The 19,930-nt window shown below is 39.7% G+C and overlaps 1 protein-coding gene across 1 annotated transcript in view; it reads left to right on the top strand.

The window, feature by feature from the left end:
• XRCC5 (X-ray repair cross complementing 5) overlaps positions 1-19,930 on the top strand; it is an 85,711-nt gene that overhangs the window by 51,368 nt on the left and 14,413 nt on the right. Inside the window, exon 17 of the mRNA XM_005676517.3 lies at positions 19,247-19,356. Within this exon, the coding sequence (XP_005676574.2) occupies positions 19,247-19,356 (110 nt within the window). The remainder of the gene's footprint in view (positions 1-19,246; positions 19,357-19,930) is intronic.

The raw sequence follows: 19,930 nt of genomic DNA, 5'->3' as shown, positions 1-19,930 counted from the left end.
TCTCCTGCATTGGCAGGCAGATTTTTTACCACTGAGCCACCTGGGAAGCCCATAGATCACAATGGGTATTATCATTATTCCCATTTTACAGGAGGAAAATCTGTAAAACTGGAAGAAATGAACTTCCCCCCAAAATCACACAGGGATTCAAATCCATGTCTCCTTCAAATACTGGATTTTTCTACTTAGCAGTACTATTTCTCCTGATTGCTAATGCTTTCCTTTCCTATGCTGTTTGTTTGTTCAAACGTTACAAGGTCAAGCATCTCAAACCTGTGCCCGTAGCTAGGACTTTGGCCAGTAGGCTGTTCTTTCCTGTTGAAGGTGATTGAGTCCTGGCACACTGCAGCATTGTGATGGTGGATGTCCCTCTGGACCTCATTCCGGAACTTGGCCGGTCAGAGATCTCCAGTGACCTCACAAAAGCAGGCTTTCTGCCAAGCTGCAAAAAAATGGGACCGCCCACTTGTTAGCAGTTAGGTCTGTCTCATGGTCCTCATTTGGCTTCCCTTTCTGGCTTCAAGCTTCAGAAATTTTGTGTCCTCGTTCCTTTTCTACCTTCCGTGTTCTTCTACTTGAACATCTCTTGGTGAGCCGAGACTCACCTTGTAAGCCTGAAGAACTCTCCCACACTTAAAGCTACCTCCCTGCTTTTGATCTTCTAGAGATCTCTGCCTCGGCCAGGGGATGCAGAAGTCCTTCTCTCCTCTCCTGTATATCTATTTTTTTAATGGAGTGGCCAGAAATGTGATTAATAATGGGTAGTTTTACCCTTTGTTAGAACTTGGCCCTTTCACTTCTGTTATAAACTAAAGCACGGGTGCAATTCCTTTGTCCTGAACCAATAGCAGAGTCATCCAAAACTCTCAGCTCATATAGCGTTTTGTGATCCTGTCCCCTTGACGTGAGCCATCAGCAGCACGCATTTTCTTTTCTGGTTTTTAGTGTAAGTGATGTCCCTTGTCCTAAGCTTACTGGCGGAGAGCAAGTTAACACTGAACCCCAGGAACGTGTTCATTCTGGCTGTTGGTGCTTCTGTAAGATGTCTTTGATTCTTATGTGCCCTTCTCGTTCTGGCCCAACTCTCCTTCTTCCTTGCTAGCCACTTGCCATTCTGTTGCTACAGTTTCACAATAGAAAATTCTTGACCACAGCTCTGTATAAAATAGTCATCTCTCAGTTGTGAAGATGGGTGTTTCCCTCGCACAGTATTCATAAGCCCGTCAGTTCCATCATCTGTGATGTCTGTTATGTGCAGTTGTGAGTTATTGAGAGAACCTGAGTCCACAGTTCTCGGAGACCCCTGAGTCGTGATAAGGTAGTGGAGCTCTGTTCCACCAAATTGAATTCACAGGAGCATGACTGGTTAAAAAACAAACCTGTCAAGAAAAGGCATCCTAAGTTGGAGTGGTAAGGACTCCTATTTGGGGTCTGATATCTAACATTAGGTTTATTTGCCGTGAGTGTAACGTACGCAGCCATTTGGAAGATGATGATCACTCAGTTCTGTGGCCATTGAGGTCTTTCATGCTTCTCACATCTTTTTCTCTCACTTTGTTTGGCTCCTGTCTCATCCTCTACTCTGCCATCTTCATTCTCCAATCTCTTAGTCTCATATATCAAACAACATCCTTCCAGTTTTAAAGGACATTTCTTAAAATTTACTTCTGTAGGATTGCCCAAAACTAGGCAGAATGTTATTAACGCAACTAGTAATGAAATTATATTATTCAGCAAAGTCAAATAAATAATTTCTTTCTACTCTGTGAGTAGAGCACTGACTCATATGATTTTGTACCATGAATCAAGTCTAACCTCTGGGTTCTCAATCCAAGTTTCTTAAGGGATCTGGGAAAAAAATTCCCATATGTGTATGTTTTATGTATTTTCTTTTGTTAATGGTTTATTAATCTTTGCTGTGAATTATATAACCTACCATACCCCTTTCTAGACAAACATAAGAAAATAAAAAATATGGCCTTTATCTGTTTTGCACAGAGCAAATAACAGAGAAAATTAGCTTCTGTTAAATACCTTAAACATCTTGAAAAAAGGATACTAAATACAAACAGAACTAAAATTTTTAGTATTGTTAGCCCTATAAAAGATTTTTTTTTAACAATTTGACATACTTTATTAGTTTTTCCCAAAACAACAGTGATGCAATCTGAACATGAGAGAGAAAATACATGATTACAGATTCCAGAGATTTAGTCTATACTTTTATATTTTTTATTAAATATTTTACTGTCCTTCATTGACTTTCTTTTCAACTAGTTTTAAATTGTTAAACTCTAAAACTTGATGATCCATGCTTATTTTATACCTCACTTATCAATGTGAATTTTGAAAGTTTGTTTGGAATTGTAAAGGACCCCTACTAGAAGGATATGCTATTATTTGATGTGATAATTGTGTATCAGTGACCATGCGAAGAGCTGACCCATTGGAAAGGACCCTGATGCTGGGAGGGGTGGAGGCAGGAGGAGGAGGGGACGACGAGGATGGAATGGCTGGATGCATCACCGACTCGATGGACGTGAGATCAGTGAACTCCGGTCTGATGCTGGGAGGGATTGGGGGCAGGAGGAGGAGGGGACGACGAGGATGAGATGGCTGGGTGGCATCCCCGACTCGATGGACGCGAGATGAGTGAACTCCGGGAGCTGGTGATGGACAGGGAGACCTGGCGTGCTGTGGTCCATGGGGTCGCAAAGAGTTGGACACGACTGAGCGACTGAACTGAACTGAACTGACCCTTAGGATCTTGTTCATCTTCCATGTGGCCTATGGGTTTAGGCCCAGAATGGTTGAGGTGACTTTCCACAGATTATTGCAAATGTGTGGATCAGATTCAAGAGCCAGTTGTTGCTTTTTGTGGCCTAAGCATCTCCATTGGTTGCTTACATTTCATTAGATGGTACACACCTGCTCTGGAGTTTACATTTTAATATAATAAAACTCATTAGCCAAATAATTCCAATGAAATTATTGAAGAGAAAAAGAAAAAATAGAAAAGACGTGACATAGAAATCAAAGACTAGCATATACACACAACCACTTTATAAGGAAGTGTTTTCAGTTCTCAAATTTGTCCCTAAAAGGCTCCTGTCCATTCTTACTCAGCTTCTAACATCTTTTCAGATTGCTGTCAATCTGTGGATCAGAGTATCTCTAACTGCGGAGTATGGCTCTTGTAAATTGTAGCCTAGCTGTATGTTAAAAATGAGAGCATGCAAATCAAAACCTGTTTACTAATCGGGACGCTCTCTCAGCAAGCACCAAGATTTCTTCCTGAGAGCATTAAAACACCTATGTGTGATACACGCAGCATTTTCAGTCTCCCAAAGTTTTGTTTTCTCGTGCCAGATGGTAAAGTTGGTTGTCTTAAACTTGCTGAGTATTTTTTTTTTCCTTTTTTATGTTAAAAATAGAAAGGATGTTTTTTCCTCTGGCTGAAAATGTGGAACTCACATGAGTGGTTTCCCTGTGTCAGAACAGCTAGAACACAGAGTTCATTCAAGCCTGCATGTAATGCGGTGGCCCACTGGCTTGCATTGATGACCCGTGCCAGCAGTGTAACCAGGCAGGTGCTCACAGTTGCCTCTGCTGGAAACACAGAATTAATCATGGGTTCTCTGGAAAAAGGGTGTGGTATCCAGCTTGCTGTTGGTGTTCACCCTTGTGAGAAGTGCTAATGAGCGTGATTTGTGAAGCAGAGAGCTGTTGAAGTACTTGTGGCAGTTTGGTTCTTTTTCTTCATTGCCTGTAATTCACGGTGCATAATAGATCACTGTCATGCAGGGCATTGTACTTGGTTCTCCTAGTTGTCCTTGAATTGAGCTGTCTTTCACGACTGCTTCATAAGCCCAGCTGGTTGAGAAAGGAAACTGATTTCTGATTTTGCTGATCTGCAAACTGCTGTCATCAATGACTGAAAATGACTGCTTGTAGGAAACATCAGAAGCCCTTAACCAATTAAAATGTTTAGGAAAGGATGTTAGTCTTTTGTTAAAATAGTCACTGATAGGTTGAAATGTGTTAAGAGGAACCCAGAAACAGCTTAAATGCAGTAAAAGTGTTTTGGTTCCCCCCACCCCACCCCACCTTCAGATTGCAAGCCCAGGGTAAAAAATATGCTGACACGGAAAGAAATGCTAAGTATAATTTGGTACTGTTAGTCCTGTCTGTTTCCATGTCTACATAAAACTTTTAAAAATGGCATGCTTGTTTCTTGGGCCAGAAAAGGGAAGGGAATTTGGTTCAGGTATAGAACACAGTTCCAGCAGGGCTTGAGAATATTACCAGCATAGATGTCCTTGGATATAGAGGGGGAAAAAATCAACTTTTTTTTTTTCTTTGCAATTCCTCCTGGACATTTGGGGGGAAAAAAAACCTTTTAGTTAACAGTTATGATTAAAGGCCTTGCTGTAGACTGAATTGTGTCCTCCCCAAATTTGTATATTAAAGCCCTGACCCCTCAGGTGATAGTATTTGGAGATGGAGCCTTTGGGAGGTCATTAGATTTAGATGAGGTCATGATATTGGAGCCCTCATAATGAGATTAGTGACCTTTATAAAAAGAGACACTAGTTTGCATTCTCTTCTCTCTTCTCTTTCTTTTCTGTCTGATGTGAAGGTGACTGTTTGCAAGCCAGAAAGAGAGTCCCCACCCAAACCTGACACCAGCTTCCAACTGTGAGGAAATAAATTTCTGTTGTTGAAGCCAGCTGGTCCATGATATTTTGTTATGTCAGACTGAGCTGGCTAATAAGGCTCATTTTCTTTTCCTTTGTCAGATTAAACTACTGAAATCCTGTATTTTATCTCTGTGTCTTTTAGCAGTAATGAGATGCAGCCATGACACTCAGGACGGTCACTGTACAGTGTTCCACTGGTAGGCCATTGGAGTCAGGAGCCATTTCTTATGGGGGAATGATCAAACTATAATTCTCTTGCCCTTGGAATCTAGCAGCGTTCCCTTGGGACATTAAGGACAAGATTTATTGTTTGAGTGTTTTAGTGGTTATTCTGTAGAACACCTAGTGTCTGCCTTCTATCTGTGGTAAACCTCCACAAATCTTTAGTTAAATTGCACTTATTTATTGCCAGTTTTTAAACAGTTTATTGAAGTATCATTTTCTGCTATAAAATGTACTCATTCTAAGTATAATTTTGTGATTCTTTATAAATGAAAAAGGTTATGCAGTCATGACCACAACCCAGTTGAAAAACTTTTCCCTCAATGCCACAAAGTTGCCCTTGACAGTTTACAGTCAGTTCTTTCACCACCACCTCAGCCAACCACTTTCTGTCTCTGTAGATTTGTCTTTTCTGGAAATTCCATGCAAATGGAATCACTCAATATGCAGGCTTTTGTGTCTGGCTTCTTTTATTTAGCATAAGGTTTTTGAAGTTTGTCTGTGTTGTAGAATGTATCGATACTTGACTTCTTATTTGTGCTGAATAATATTCCAGTTTAATGAATATGCCACATTTTGTTTATCCATTCACCAGTTGATGGATATTTGGATTGTTTCCAGTTTTTAGCTGTTAAGAATAATGCTGCTATGGATATTTGTATGTTTATATACTCCTTAGGATTTTCTGCTAACAGGATCATACTGTGCAAATAAAGGCAGTTTTACTTCTTCCTTTGGGACTTGCATTGCTTTCAGTTTCTTTTTTTTTTTTAATTTTACTGGCTGGAACATCCAGTACAATGTTGCCTTTTTAGTCTTTCACCATTGGTGTAACGTTAGCTCTAAGTTTTCTCAGATTTCCTTAATCAGCTTGGAAAAGTTTCCTTCCATTCCTAGGGGACAGAGAGTTTTGCTGTGAATGAGTGCTGAGTTTTATCAGGTGCATGTTCTACATGTGTGAGATGATTACCTGGGTTTTATTTGTCCATTTATGTGGTATACTATATTCATTGATTTTCAGTTGTTAAACCAGTCTTGCGCTACGGGAATAAATTGCAGTCAGTCATGGTAAATAATCTTTTTTGAATGTTTCTAGATTTATTTTGCATATATTTTGGTAGGATTACTGTGTGTATATTCATAAATGATACTTTCCTGTAGTTTTCTTGCAGTATCTTTGTCTGGCTTTGGTATCTAGGAAATGCAGGCCTTGTAGAATGAGTTGGGAAGTAGTCTTTCCTCCTTTTCAGAATTGGTATGGTTTCTTCATTAAATATATGATAAAATTTGCCAGTGAAGCCTTCTGGGCCTGGTTTCTTTGTGGGAAAGTTTTTAATACTAATTCAGTTATTTTACTTATGATAAATTTAGTCAGATTTCTTATTTCTTCTTGAATCACTGATGGTAATTTGTACCTTTACACAAATCTGTCTATTCATCTACATTGTCTAATTATTGGCATAGCATTGTTCATATTATTTTTCCCTTATAAATTTTAAGTTCTGTGGTTGTTAGGTATACGACTGCTTTTATTCCTGATTTTTAGTAATTTGTATCTTCTCTTGGTTAGTCTAAATAAAGTTTCTCTTTTATAGAAGATCTAACTTTTAGTTTTACTGATTTTCTTCATTATTTTGTTGTAAATTTCATTGATTTCTGCTCTGATCTTGATTTTTCCCTTCATTTCGCTTGCGTTGGATTTAATTTGCTCCTTTTTTAATTTCTTGTGGTAGAAGTGTAGATTATTGATTTGAAACTTTTTTTCTAACATAGGTATTTAAATCTGTACATTTCCCTCTAGCCAATTCTTTAACTGTGTACCATAAATTGTTTTCATTCTTACTCAATTAAAACACTGTTTAATTCCTTTTGTGATTACTTTGATCTTTGGATTATTTAAAACTGTGTTTAATTTCCAAATACTAGGAAATTCCTAATTTTATTTCTGTTGTTGAGTTTTAATTTAATTCTATTTTGACCAGAGAACATTTCAAGTGGCTTCAACTCTTACATTTATTGAGACTTATTTTAAGGCTTAGCATTTAGACTCTTTTTACAAATATTTCATATGTCATTTAAAAGAATATCTATTCTGTTGTTGCTAGGTTGAGGCTTCTGTAAATGTCAAGTTGATCACTTTGGATGATAGTTTGTTCAAACCTGTACCTTTGTTGATTTTCTATCTAGTTGTTTTCCATGAGGTTTTGAGTATGGAAGGTTATTTACCTCCAGACCTTGTGAGCTAGTGAGACCTTTATAATTTTTGCCTCATCTAGCTAAACAACTGTCTAGAAACCCAAGTGAATGTCTACAGAGTATCAGTAAAGAAACATTGTCAATTCAGGTAATAGGGTGTATTTTAAATAAAGGTCTTCAGGTATTGGAGTTTAAAAAAAATAAACATATGTATATATATATCACAGGATTATGTTTGTATTTCAGAATTCTGTGCTTTGTGGGAGGAATTCATTTACATTAGTAAAGTATTGGTCACTGAGTTGTGTCCAACTCTTTGTGACCCCATGAACTGTAGTTCACCAGTCCCATCTGTCCATGGAATTCTCCAGGCAAGAATACTGGAGTGGGTAACCATTCCCTTCTCCAGGGGGTCTTCCCAACCTAGGGACTGAACCTGGGTCTCCTGCATTGCATATTCTTTACTGGCTGAGTCACCAGGGAAGTCCCTTACATTAGTAAGTGACAAACTTATACAGTACAGGGAAAACTGTGGCAATTTTAGGAACTTGTGAGCAAGTCTCACTTTAGTGTTTATAGATTCGGAAAATTCAAAGGTTTCGTTGCTTCCGCCTTTGATTTGATTCTTCTTTGTGCCATTTTTCTCAGGCATGGGTGTATTTTGTTTGATTGGTTGGATTATCCCGCCATTGTCCCATTTATGATTACTCTTAGATATACTATAATGAAGCAACTTACACATTGGAATTTTAAATGTAAGGAATTATAGAGGAGATTGAATCTATAAACCAAAGATAAAATTTGCCTTCTACAAATCTGATTCAAATTGGTAGACTAAACCTGAAGGCCAGCGGATGAAATTAAATATTTTCTAAGGTCCTTTTTCATACTGCCATCTAAGTAAATGAGTAGTAAACAGAGAGAAGTAGGTGGTAGAGAAAGAAAACTAAAGGAATTAAAGGGTCCGTGAAATACAAGTGTCCCGAGTAACTGCCACCCATAAATGCCAATCCATGAAAAATGTGTTTCCATTTAGAACTCACTGGAGATAGAAATAACTGTTTATTGTTTACTTATCTAATAGTCTCTTACAGTTTCAAGATGATTTAATTGCTTCTTAGACCTCTCGTTAAAAAATAAGTATATACTCATTGAAAAATAATAATACAGTAAGTAGCACATAAAAAGAAGAAATCTCTTCATTCATTGTCCCTCTCTCTTCCAAACCCTCCTTATAACCAGCATTCTCTGTCTTGCTTTCTCACTCTCTCTTCATAGGAATAACCCTGTTAATCCCTGTTAATGTTCTATATTATAGTCAAGATGATTAATTGTTTTAGGGTATGGTAAATTGAGGCTATAGCCATAGGCAGTGGGGTGAAGCATGTTGACCTAAGAGGGTAAAAAGAGCTTGCAACAAGATGGGGTGAGGCCAATTCATTCTTAGTAAATGACAGCAACAAAGATGCCTGCATATATAGTTATAGTAATGTGGAAATTATATATCTGACTCCTGTATACATCTTCCGTAGGCTGTTACTCTTTGTCTCTGCATTTTCTCTTTTAAGGGATCTTTGTTTTAATTATTTCTTTCTCTATAAAAATTAAAGAGTGGTGATAAGAATTCTAGGCTGCCAATTCCCCTCAGTGATAGCCAATAGTGAATATGCAATGTATGGATTTAAGTTGAAGGAACACAAAAAGACATCTTCATGTCTTTTAGACATGAAGCTTTTAGAGGAGTTACTCAGGAGGCCTCGATCATTTATTCATCCATTCAGCAAATGGTTGTTGAATGCCTATTATGTGCTACTCATTTTGGCAAGATACAGACAGTAAATGAATAAAATCTATGTCAAGTGATGGTAAGCACTTGGGTTTGTTTCCTAGGGCTGCTGTAATGAAGTACCAACTGGCTGGTTTGAGAATAACAAGTTTATTTTCTCTCAGTTCTGGAAGTTAGATGTCCAAAATCAAGGTGCATAAAGTTGGTTCTCTCTAAGGACTCTTTGGAGAATCCATTCTGTGCCTGTCTCCTAGCTTTTAGTGACAGCTGGCAATCCTTGGTGTTCCTTAGCTTCTGGATGCATCCCTCCAGTCTGCCTCATCTTCAGCTGGAATTCTGTGTGTCTGCATCCAGATTTCCCTCTTATATGAACACCATCTTACTGGATCAGCACCCCCTCCCCCTTATGAACTCATCTGAACTTGATTACTCTGCAAGAACCCTATTTCCAAATAAGGTCACATTCTGAAGTTCTGGGAAGAACGTGAATTTGGAGGGAACCCTGTTCAACTCATAATAGTACCATCACTATAGAGAAAAATTGAAACAGGATAGTGGTGGGAAAGTGAATGCTGGGGTTGTTACAGGCTTGTGATTTTATGTAAAGGATGAAGGAAGCCTTGCTACTTGGTTGTCATTTGAACAGAGAATTGAGGAACGTGGAAGGTAGAGTGTGGTAGCTATCTCTAGGGAACACTTTGCATCCAAGAGGGAGCATTGCTCAGGAGTATCGGGGAAGCCAGTGTGGCTGGAGGAAAGAAGCAGAGATGAGATCAGAGCGGTATCTGGGGCACATGTCATGTAGGGCCTCCTAACCTTTTGCTTTTACTCTGAGTGAAATGGGAAATTGCTGAAGAGTTCTGAGTAGAGGATGAGCTGACTGATTATGTTTTAAAAGGCACTCTGGCTGCCCTGTTGAGACTGGGCAAGGTTGAAGTAGGCAGATGAGTTAGAAGGCCACTGCAGTACTCCAAGTGAGAGGCAGTGAAAAGAGGTCATACTCTTTCTTGGCAGGTTTTGCTGATAGTCTGAAAATAGGATGTGAGAGAAGGAAACAAGTCAAGGGTGACCCTTAAGTATTTGGGCCTGAACAACTGGAAGGTGGGAGAAGGCAATGGCTTCTTTCCAGTACTCTTGCCTGGAAAATCCCATGGATGGAGGAGCCTGGTGTGCTGCAGTCCACGAGGTCGCTAAGAGTCGGACACGACTGAGCAGCTTCACCTTCACTTTTCACTTTCATGCACTGGAGAAGGAAATGGCAACCCACTCCAGTGTTCTTGCCTGGAGAACCCCAGGGACTGGGAAGCCTGGTAGGAGGCCGTCTATGGGGTTGCACAGAGTCAGACACGACTGAAGCGACTTAGCAGCAGCAGTAGCAGCAGCAACTGGAAGGTGTTGACATTTAGAGAACATAAAGACATATTAAGTTGGTTATATAGGTCCTAACTTTAGGAAAAAGGCCTGGGCTGTAAATATAAATCTGGGAGAAGTCACCATAGAAATGGTCTGTAAAGACATGAGAATAATGAGATTCTTGAGTAGGGGAAGGTGTGAGTTCTAGGGCACAGGTGGAAGGAGTAACTTAGATAGCTGCACACACAGATGGTTTATCCAGAACAGTAGGAAGGATGCAGAGTATGGGTGTAGGTGCAGGTAGGTGGGTTGACCAATGTGAGGAGGAATCATGGAAGAGGCTGGCAGACCTGAGCAATGAAAGGCTGGATGGGAGAGGGCCCCAGGAAAGGCATCCCAAGTGAGGCAGCAGCCAAAGTGATGGGGCGTCCCAGTGCCTTGAGCGTTAATAGGACTTTCTACAGAAATAAGGGATTTTTGTTACTGCTGTTATTTTGCCTCTTGAGTTTACTGTTGATGAGTGTTTCTCACCACTTTGTACCTAGTTCTAAGTTTCTTCTAATTTTTAATCACTTTCTAATCCAGTTGTTTCATATCTGTCTTTTCCTTTCCATCCTAAATACCACTACTACAACTTGGGCTTCCATCATTTCACCGTTGGGCAGTTACAGCATCCTATATTAATCACCCTCAAAATTCTTCTTGTTCATCTCATCCTATGTGTTGGTACCGATACAGCTTCTTATAGCACAGATTTGATTATGGGTCAGCCCTTCTTAATCACTGTCCATGTCTTTGAAATTAGTCCTCCAGTCAAGACTTCATACAACCTGGTCGCATCCTGCCATTCTAGACCAGTCTTCTACAGGTCCCCTCTGTGTACCCTGTGCTCAAACCACACTGGACACCTGCTAATACTCTTGTGACATTCACTTCACTGCCCTTCTGTATGAATGTCCCTTGTTTGTTCTCACCCCACCAGATCCCGGCCCCAACCCTGCAAAGAGATTCTTGAGATTTAGGAGCCCGTGTATCCTGGGATATTAATGCCCAGTAGTAGTTTTATTGTAATATGATTCATTATCAAAGATGCTGCTGCTGGTCTGTGCAAATAAGACCTCCATTTGTTTTTATGCTCTCTGAGTGCTGCCAGCTAGTAGTAGTTTTTTTGTCTCCATCATTGTCCTTAATAAAACAGTGCTTGGGAATCATCATGATTTGAATTTTTGAATTACAGCCAGATTAACCCTCAGGTTTTCTGGATTGATTTATAAATCTTAGCCTCATCAGAGAAGAAACATCTCTGTATTTTGAGTTCTAGAATATTGTACAACTTTCTTCAAAAAAATCAAAAACAGAGGGGGAAAAAAATGGAAAAAAAAAAAAGAAAGGGATCTGAAGGGTCCTTAAGGAAAGATACCAAATAAGCACAGGACATCATTATTTACCAATTTTTAAGAAGATTGATACATGGAGTATGGTTTTTAAATTTCTGGTTCTTGATAGTCCATTTAAGAATTAGTCAGTTTCTTGAGGCATTGTAAAGCTCCGTGTCCTGCCTCCCCCTCCTCTGTCATCCCCAAAAGCACATTCAGCTAGCAGCCATCTGCTCCTCTCCTTGCAGAGGAGTCTGACTCATCACTCCTCACTGTGTCTCTTCCACTGATACATGCATCTCAGTTCCATTTGATTACCAACTTTCAGCTGGACCCCACTGCCAGACTGGTCCCCTGTCCAGCATTTTCTCTTGGCTGCACTGTTTCTGCGTCTGCTTGGTCCCCTCTGCCTACTTCCTGTATAAGTTTGATGACAGCCACTCAGGTATGCAGCTGGACAAATACTATAAAATTCCTACAGTACCAAACACTGTCATCTTGCATTCTGCCTCTCTCCACTACTTATCCAGAATGGAATCTAGATGCTTTAGTTCTGAATTCTTCTGTATCACTGTGGTGTTTAGTAAAATAACTTATTTTAGTATGTTTCGCCATCGTAGAATTTAAAATTTGTTTTAGGACCTCAGAAAATTATGAAGATGCTCTTCCTCTGCCCTCTCTACTCCCTACTCCCGTCTTCAGTGCATACTTCTAAGCATATAGCATGTACATTACATAAGTGAGCTGAAGGTACCACTTCCTCATTTGATGAAAAGGACTTCCTTTCGTTTCTTCCTTATGTTAGTGTCACGCCCCAGTTTTGCGCTACTTAAAGTACACTCCTGTCTGGAAACGAAGTAATTAGTTAGACTAAAGAGTGGATGTTCTTTGGTCTTTAGTTAATTACTATAAGCCTTGTAAATATGAACTGATAATCTTCAGGTTTCATGGGATATATTCGGTGGTCTTTAATAGTTAAAAAGAATAAATAAATAGAATTTTTAATAAAAAATTGAAAGACCATAGAATTCCATAAAACCTCCACCCACTGACCAGCAAGCCTAAAAATTTCCAACTGACTTGGAGACAGATCTAGTCTTACACCCAAGTTATTTAAGATGAGAAACATTATTCATCCAGAATGAAAAAGTCTTGTCATCATGTTCCCTTTCATAAACTGATCTTGAAGGCAATGGGCTAAACCAAATGCCATTTTTCTAGTTTCTCATTAGCTTACACTATCACTTGTTTTCTAGAGTGAGCTAAAACCAAGAGATCTTCAAAATCTTTCTTCTTGTGGCTATAAAGTAGGCCTCACAGTTAGCTCAAATAAAAACAAAAATAAAATGAAAGAGATCTCACAGTCTGCTGGATTGGAGTCTGAACAATAAAGACTTTGCATTTACTCTGCTCTTTGTGCCTGGGGTTTTAATTTAACACATCAATGAAAAGGCAGCATTTAAAAAGAGGGGGAAAACACCCAGCAAGACTTACTTTTATTAGTGCAATTTGTAAGGAGTTACTGCACTTAATGAGAAAATCGTTAAGCATGAAAAAATGGGCTGTGACTTAATTTACGGAGCTTAAATGGTGAAGTTTTAATTGAGTTTTTTAGTTGTTGGTAAAAAATATTAGTAATAATAAACAACTACCAGGGCTGTATCTGTACTGTTGAAGTGGTCAACGCTTTTACATACCTTAGTCCAATTTCCTGTGCCACTGGTCATGCATGATATTATAGCTGTGGTATTCTCTGTCATATCTGCTGACTTTTTCTGTTCTTTCAAGGGAGGCAGGCAACTTCTTCTGTCTGCTGCATGAGGAAATTTGGGGCAGAGAGTCTAGCAGAACAGTTTCCAGAAGGGGGAAGGGTGGGACAGAGGTAAAAGGCAGGACGGAGCTGTGTCCACTCCACAGTCCACTTGCTTACACGAGACAACAATTGAAGTCACTTTCAGGTTCATAACGCTTATCCTTTCCCCCTGGTTCTCAGTTTCTCTTGTGGCCGCCAGTGATTTATTTTTCCCCAGTAAGCAGATTTCATTAAAGACTGCAAAACTAAAAGCAGGAATAATACCAGACCAAGAAGCACAAACATTCAGGACAAATTCCTGGGATCATAGATCCAAATTCTTTTGAAAGTAGAAGTCGAAAGGGTATTTAAAGAAATAAATCGGCACATCTTATGTCATTCAGAGGGAAAATATTTAGGGTACCTTCTTTTTGTTCTTACATTCCCTGAAGTGCATTTGACTCCTTAAAGGTCATGAACGCCATGGGAAGGGTTCAGTAATGAAGAAAAGTCCTATATACTTTATATTCCTTTATTATTTAAGTTAAAGACTGCTTTGTTAACTTCTGTCTCCTGCAAATATCTGATGTGTAAATGGAGCGTTCAGTCCTGTGGGTTCATGATAACACACTGCCAGTGGCCCCTAGATCCTCTGCTCACCCTTTCCCTGTGTGCCTTGGGTCTGCGGGGAGGAGTGGGATGGAGCCTGTCCCTGCAGGTTGCATCTTCCAGGCTCCCACAGCTACTGGCTTCCTACTGGGTTCAGATCCTGGTGAGAAGTAAGGAGGGAGGGAGAAGCCAGGGTGTTTCTCTTACTCCCCTCACCACCCCCACCCCAGCATCTCCAAGTCCTCCATGGTTTCTGCCCCTATAGGACAGGCTTTATTTATCCCCTCCTCTTATCTCCTTTCTGCTCTGTTCTTGTTCCCTTGCAGTGCCAGGGGGTGCTAGGGGCTTCTTGCTATTTCTAATCTCTGGGTTACAGCACCCATTTTCAGTTGGCTTTACAGTTCTTTATCACCTGTGTTAACAGTTGTCTGCATCAAACTTCCTTGGTTAAATATTCAGTGATTTCTGTTCTTCTCTTTGGACCCTGTCTGAATGCGCACAAAGCCTCTACCCACAATGGCCAGTTTATACCCTGTTTGAGACACAGGGAAGCCTCTTTGTGACTGATTTTTGTCCCCTGTATTAAAACACAGCCTTGTTTTCTTGCCAGGCAAATGTTTCTTGTTAACTTTTTGCTTTAAAAACAGTGATAGTAATTTACATGTGGATTTCATTGGCTATAAACTGGACTGCTCACTTAGATTTTTATTTGTTACTGAAAGATGTTACTCCTTTTAATTCTCTTAATGACTGACCTGATCATATACTTTTTTTATTTAAATGCTAGATTTTTTATTGTCACTTTATTTTCTTTAATAAAGATGCCATTGTTATTGACTATGTAAACTGTTGAACATTTTCAAATGATTTAACTGCGGACATCTATAAAATGTGCACCTCTTCAATAAGTAAAATTCACATAAGGGCACTGAGATCACGAGAAGAATTAAATTGAGAAACATCCTGAATGATGCCTGGGTTTAGCAAAATCATTTGCGATTGCTTTCCAGTCCCTTATACATAACGTGTGACAGGTGAGTGAACTACTGCTCTTTCGGCTCTGTAGGATAGAGGGAAAAAACCCTCAGTACATGACTTCCTTTTACTTTGTTGGAAACATCTTTGCAGAAAAGAGAGTAAGTAGATGTCAAGTCAGAGACCAGCAAGCAGACGGTCTTGACTGAGCAGCAGGAAGAGGGGTGATTGATTTTGTAGAACTCTAGGGGGCTTCCCTGGTGGCTCAAATGGGAAAGAATCTGCCTGCAGTGCAGGAGTCTGAGATTTGATCCCTGGGTTGGGAAGACTCCTTGGAGAAGGGAATGACAATCCATTCCAGTAATTTTGTGTGGAAAGTTCCAGGACAGGAGGAGCCTGGTGGGCTACAGTCCATAGGGTCACAAAGAGTCGGACAGGACTGAGCAACCATCCCTTTCACTTTTGGAAGGTGTTTTTCTGGAGAGAGCGAAAAAGCATACATTTCAGATTAAAACAAAAAAACACCGCCGTTTTCCTCTTGCATAACACTTTTGAATCTTGATAAGATTTTAATGTAACGCTAAAGTATTACAAGTATGAAAACTCATTTTGTGTATCAACGATCTGTACTCATGTCAGATTCTAGTTAGCATATTAATGCCCCTATTAAAAACCTCAAAATGCAGAACAGACAGGTTTGAAATCCGGAATAGACATTTTGATTTTGAAGACTTCTTGAGATAAATGACAGCCTTTGCCTGACCTACTGTCCTAAGATGAATGGCCCTTCCAGTGGCCATTTTTTATATTAGCTGCTAATGAGTATTATTGAGCCTCTGAGTAATTCTGGAAAAGCATTCTGGTGAATTATAGTTGGGGTTGTGATTTACTGAATGTGAACACCGTGATTGATGTGGAAGCAGAGGAAAGCACCCCAGTGTTCAGCATTTCCTACATGAGGAGGAGGAGAGAAGGGGGAATCAAAAGCATAGTCCAGCCAGAGTTAGATTACTTTTGTCAGCCACTTCTGCATTTTTACATTTATTTAAAATGACAGGGAAATGCCACCAAAGTTTGGATGAGAAGTCCTTTATCCACATGCCATTTTGATATTCAGTATATTAGAGCATCGTCCATCACATATATTCACTGGTGTTAAAAGGTTCATTATAATCAGTGAACCACAAAATAGTCTAGATAGAGGGCCAGATGCACAGGCCACATAACTGATTATTTCGAGAAGGATAGAGTCTGGTTCTGTGTATTCATTGGGCTTATCTGAAGTTTGCGTATGTGTATCTACCTGCATTCCTGAACCTTCTGGGGGAAAGGACAGAAGAGTCCAACATGTAAATAAGAAACTAGATCCAGATGGGCCCACAGATACATAAGGATGTCTTTCTTAAATGGGAGCTGAGGATTGAGACTGCTGCTGCTTTTCTTTGCATTCTTTCTCACCCATATCATTATTGCAAATGGATTATTGGCTTTCACATTTGCTTTATTTTAGTTTCTTTTGAATGTTTTTTTTCTATAAGATGGCAGGTGTGTGTGTGTGTGTGTGTGTGTGTGTGTGTGCCATCAAAATTCAAGATAAAGATGAGTGCAGAGACTGCTTTTTGCAGAGCAATTCAGCACTGTCTAGTTGTTTCATGGGCTCCCGGGCCCAAGGACACCCTATGTTTTAGAGTCCTTTATCTTCTGTGCTCATTACACTCTTTTCCTTGCAGAATTTATGTAATAATAATCTGTAATATTATTTATGTAACATTTTATGACACAGTAGACAATTCTCCTCTTCAAATAATTTCTTCTCTTAGTATCTGTGGTGCCATACCCTCCTGACTCTCTCCTGCCTCCCTAACCATCCCTTCTTGGCCTCCTTTATCAGCAGCCTTTCCTCTGTACAGCCTCTGAATCCTGAGGTTCCTTAAAGGCTTGGTCTTGAACCCTTTTTCTCCTGTGCTTTCTCTGTCCTGCCCCAGCTCCTCACGCACACTGCTCACTCTCCTCGGGACGCCCTTCCCTCCCCCCTCTCCTCCTCTTTCTTCACTACTCCCGGCCACGGACTCCGCGTGCTGGACCGTGTGCTTTTCTACACATACTCCCCGTGCTTTCCCACCTCTCTGCTCATTCTGTTTTTTGGCTGTCTGATAGCCAAATTCTACTTTTCCTTCATTGCCCAGCAAAAAAAAGCCATGTTAATTCACAGATCTTTCTTATAATCACCAAAGAGTTTTAAAAATTCAGATTAGTTGATATACTTCTGTAGCACTCAGCACTCTTCATGTTGACCTCCTGTTACTATTCTTATGTATAGGTGTTATATTCTCTGTTAGCGTGTAAACTCCCTAAGGGCAGGATCTTATCTTCAACTTAATTCTGTCTCCTATAGAACATAATGTAGCATCTTATATGTCGCAGTTACACAGTAAATGTGTACTAGGCTGAATTAAAATAATCACTGTATCAAGCAGAGAAATATAGCTTTACATTATAACTTGCAGAGATTTCCTCATTTACATTTCAAAAGAAATGAGAAATGTGATGTCTTTGGGATTATTGCCCTTGGCCTTTAAAAATTCTCATTTGTGCCCAGATAGGAAACGCCGAGTGAACTTGCTGTCAGACTGAGAAAGCAGGCTGCTTGAGTGGAAATATCAAACATTTCTCTTACTTTACCTTTCCAGGCTAAAAGAGGGAGATAGCTTCTGTTGGTTTCAGCTCCTTGTTGATAGTTTTCTGCTCTGCTTACTGATCAGGGTTGTATTCTTAAAAACTTTGTTTAAAAAGTCCTATCCAAACATTCCTTCTCTGCTTTGAATCATAGTTGGATGTTAATTCACTGCTATGGGATACATGGGTAAAGATTTCTGAAATTTCAGAAAAGTGTTTCTTTACTCCCTCAAGTTGGTTAAGTAGTTCGTTGTGATGGAGATCATACTCTCCTAGTTGGTAGAAGAGATGAAATGGTTACCAGGATGTTTTCACTTGCTGCAAAATTATTACATTAGGAAATACTTCACCCGGTTTTTCAGTCCTGTCCGCATGCTACAGGATCCTTAGCAAATACGTTGATGGCACCGCATTTCATGTCTTTCATAAGGGGTTGAGCAGTGATCCAGTCACTGTGGTTCAGCTGGTGGCCTCTAGCCTTTATAGGGAACCCTTGAAAGTAGTTTTCATTAGTACTGCAGGCACACATTCGTAACTGTGGGAAGGCTCACATGAGGCCACAGCAATGGCAAATGTGCACTCTTAGAACATCTTGACCATTCAGCACAAATTGCTGAACAGCCAGCTAGCGAGCAGTTTCAGGGAACAAGTAAGAATGAGCCTCTAGGTCATGACTTGTGTTCATCTCCTTGGTCTGTTCTTCCACACAGATCATAAGGGTCTGTTTTGACCCGCTTGAACACTTTAAGTTCCCTGATGACTTTATGTTTTGATTTCCTCTGCTTTTTAAAATGAAGAATGTTTTGCTTATGAGGCAGTCTCAAATTGCAGCTCACCTTGGAAACCGTAACGCTATAAATGCATTTCCTCTTTCTCTATCACTTATGATGTTGCTTGCTGACCATTATCATTTGTTAAGTATCCATGGCTTTGTAGAGTGCTGAGTACCTGAGAGATCTTGAGATTCAACTAAGGGCAGAAGATAAGTAGCAATGACTTTCCATTCTATAGGGATATTACTCAATTAAGTTGAAGGCTGGTCTTTTCTAATGTGACCTGTGATTGGAAGAGGGTGGAGTGTCCTTGGCTGATTATTTTTCTTTGTCTGACACCATTTGACATTTACTCTGAGTGGAATTAGGGGAGGAAACGGAAGATCTATTTTATATGATGTTATCAGGAAATGCAGTTTTGAAATACCCAAATCGTCCCTAAATTTGGGGGGGGGGGGTAGTAAATAAAAAGCAGTAACAGCTTAATATTTGAAATTCCAAAAGGAACATTTAGCTATAATTCTAAGCACTTAAGAAATTTTATTTCTTGACAAATGTCAGTAAGTATTACCCACACCTTTTAAATGGACTTTTGAAATCAGCATTCTGCATTTCATCTTTCCTTCCCATCCACCCCTGTAAAAGAAGAATGGCTTTTGTGCAAACAGACCACAAGGGAGGCTCTTGATCCATAAAAACGCACTACTTACAGGCACGCAGGAGCATCCATTCTCTCTAACAAGCATCACTCAGATTGAGGAAAATAAATTTATTGTCTTATGTTCTAGCTAGTCACCAGCTAATAAACCACATCGAGCAGTTTTTGGATACTAACGAAACACTGTATTTCATGAAGAGCATGGACTGCATCAAAGCCTTCAGGGAGGAAGCCATTCAGGTAACTCTATCCTGTGTCCTCTTCCTAAAGGAGAGGACATCACAGGAGAGAGACATACAGCACTCCACAGATAAGCCTGGGCTTTGAAAATAATCATCCTTACTGTGAAGAGCAACATATGCCAAGAGGAGTAGAAATGACTAGCTCATGTTACTATTGCTGTCATTTCTGAGGAAGAATAAAGCTGGGTGGGTGACTGGGATGTTGTATCCCTCGAAGTTAGCTTTTCATTACACTATAGCCCTGGCTTTATGATTTCTACGTAGGGAGCCAACCAAATTTCTCTTCTATCGGATTCTATTTGGCTGACTATTTCAGGGAAATGGATGGAGAAAATACAGTTAGATAATTATTGAGAGGATTGAGTGAATGACCGAATTACTTCTTGGATTGTTTAGGTTATTAGAAAGAGTGATAGAAAGTAAAAATACTGTTAAAATGGGATGAAAGATTCAGAAGTAGATAAATCAAATGCCCTACAGATAAATATCAGTTTTATCAAATATCAAATTTTGGCCAAGTAGAGTCAATGTAAGACTAAGGGTGACTCAGTCAGGTGGAGAAAAATTTGCTT

This window comes from Capra hircus, chromosome 2 (genome assembly GCF_001704415.2).
Source record: "Capra hircus breed San Clemente chromosome 2, ASM170441v1, whole genome shotgun sequence".
NCBI lineage: Eukaryota > Metazoa > Chordata > Mammalia > Artiodactyla > Bovidae > Capra > Capra hircus.
Note: the sequence above shows the minus strand (reverse complement) of the source record. Positions and strands in the feature narration are given on the sequence as shown.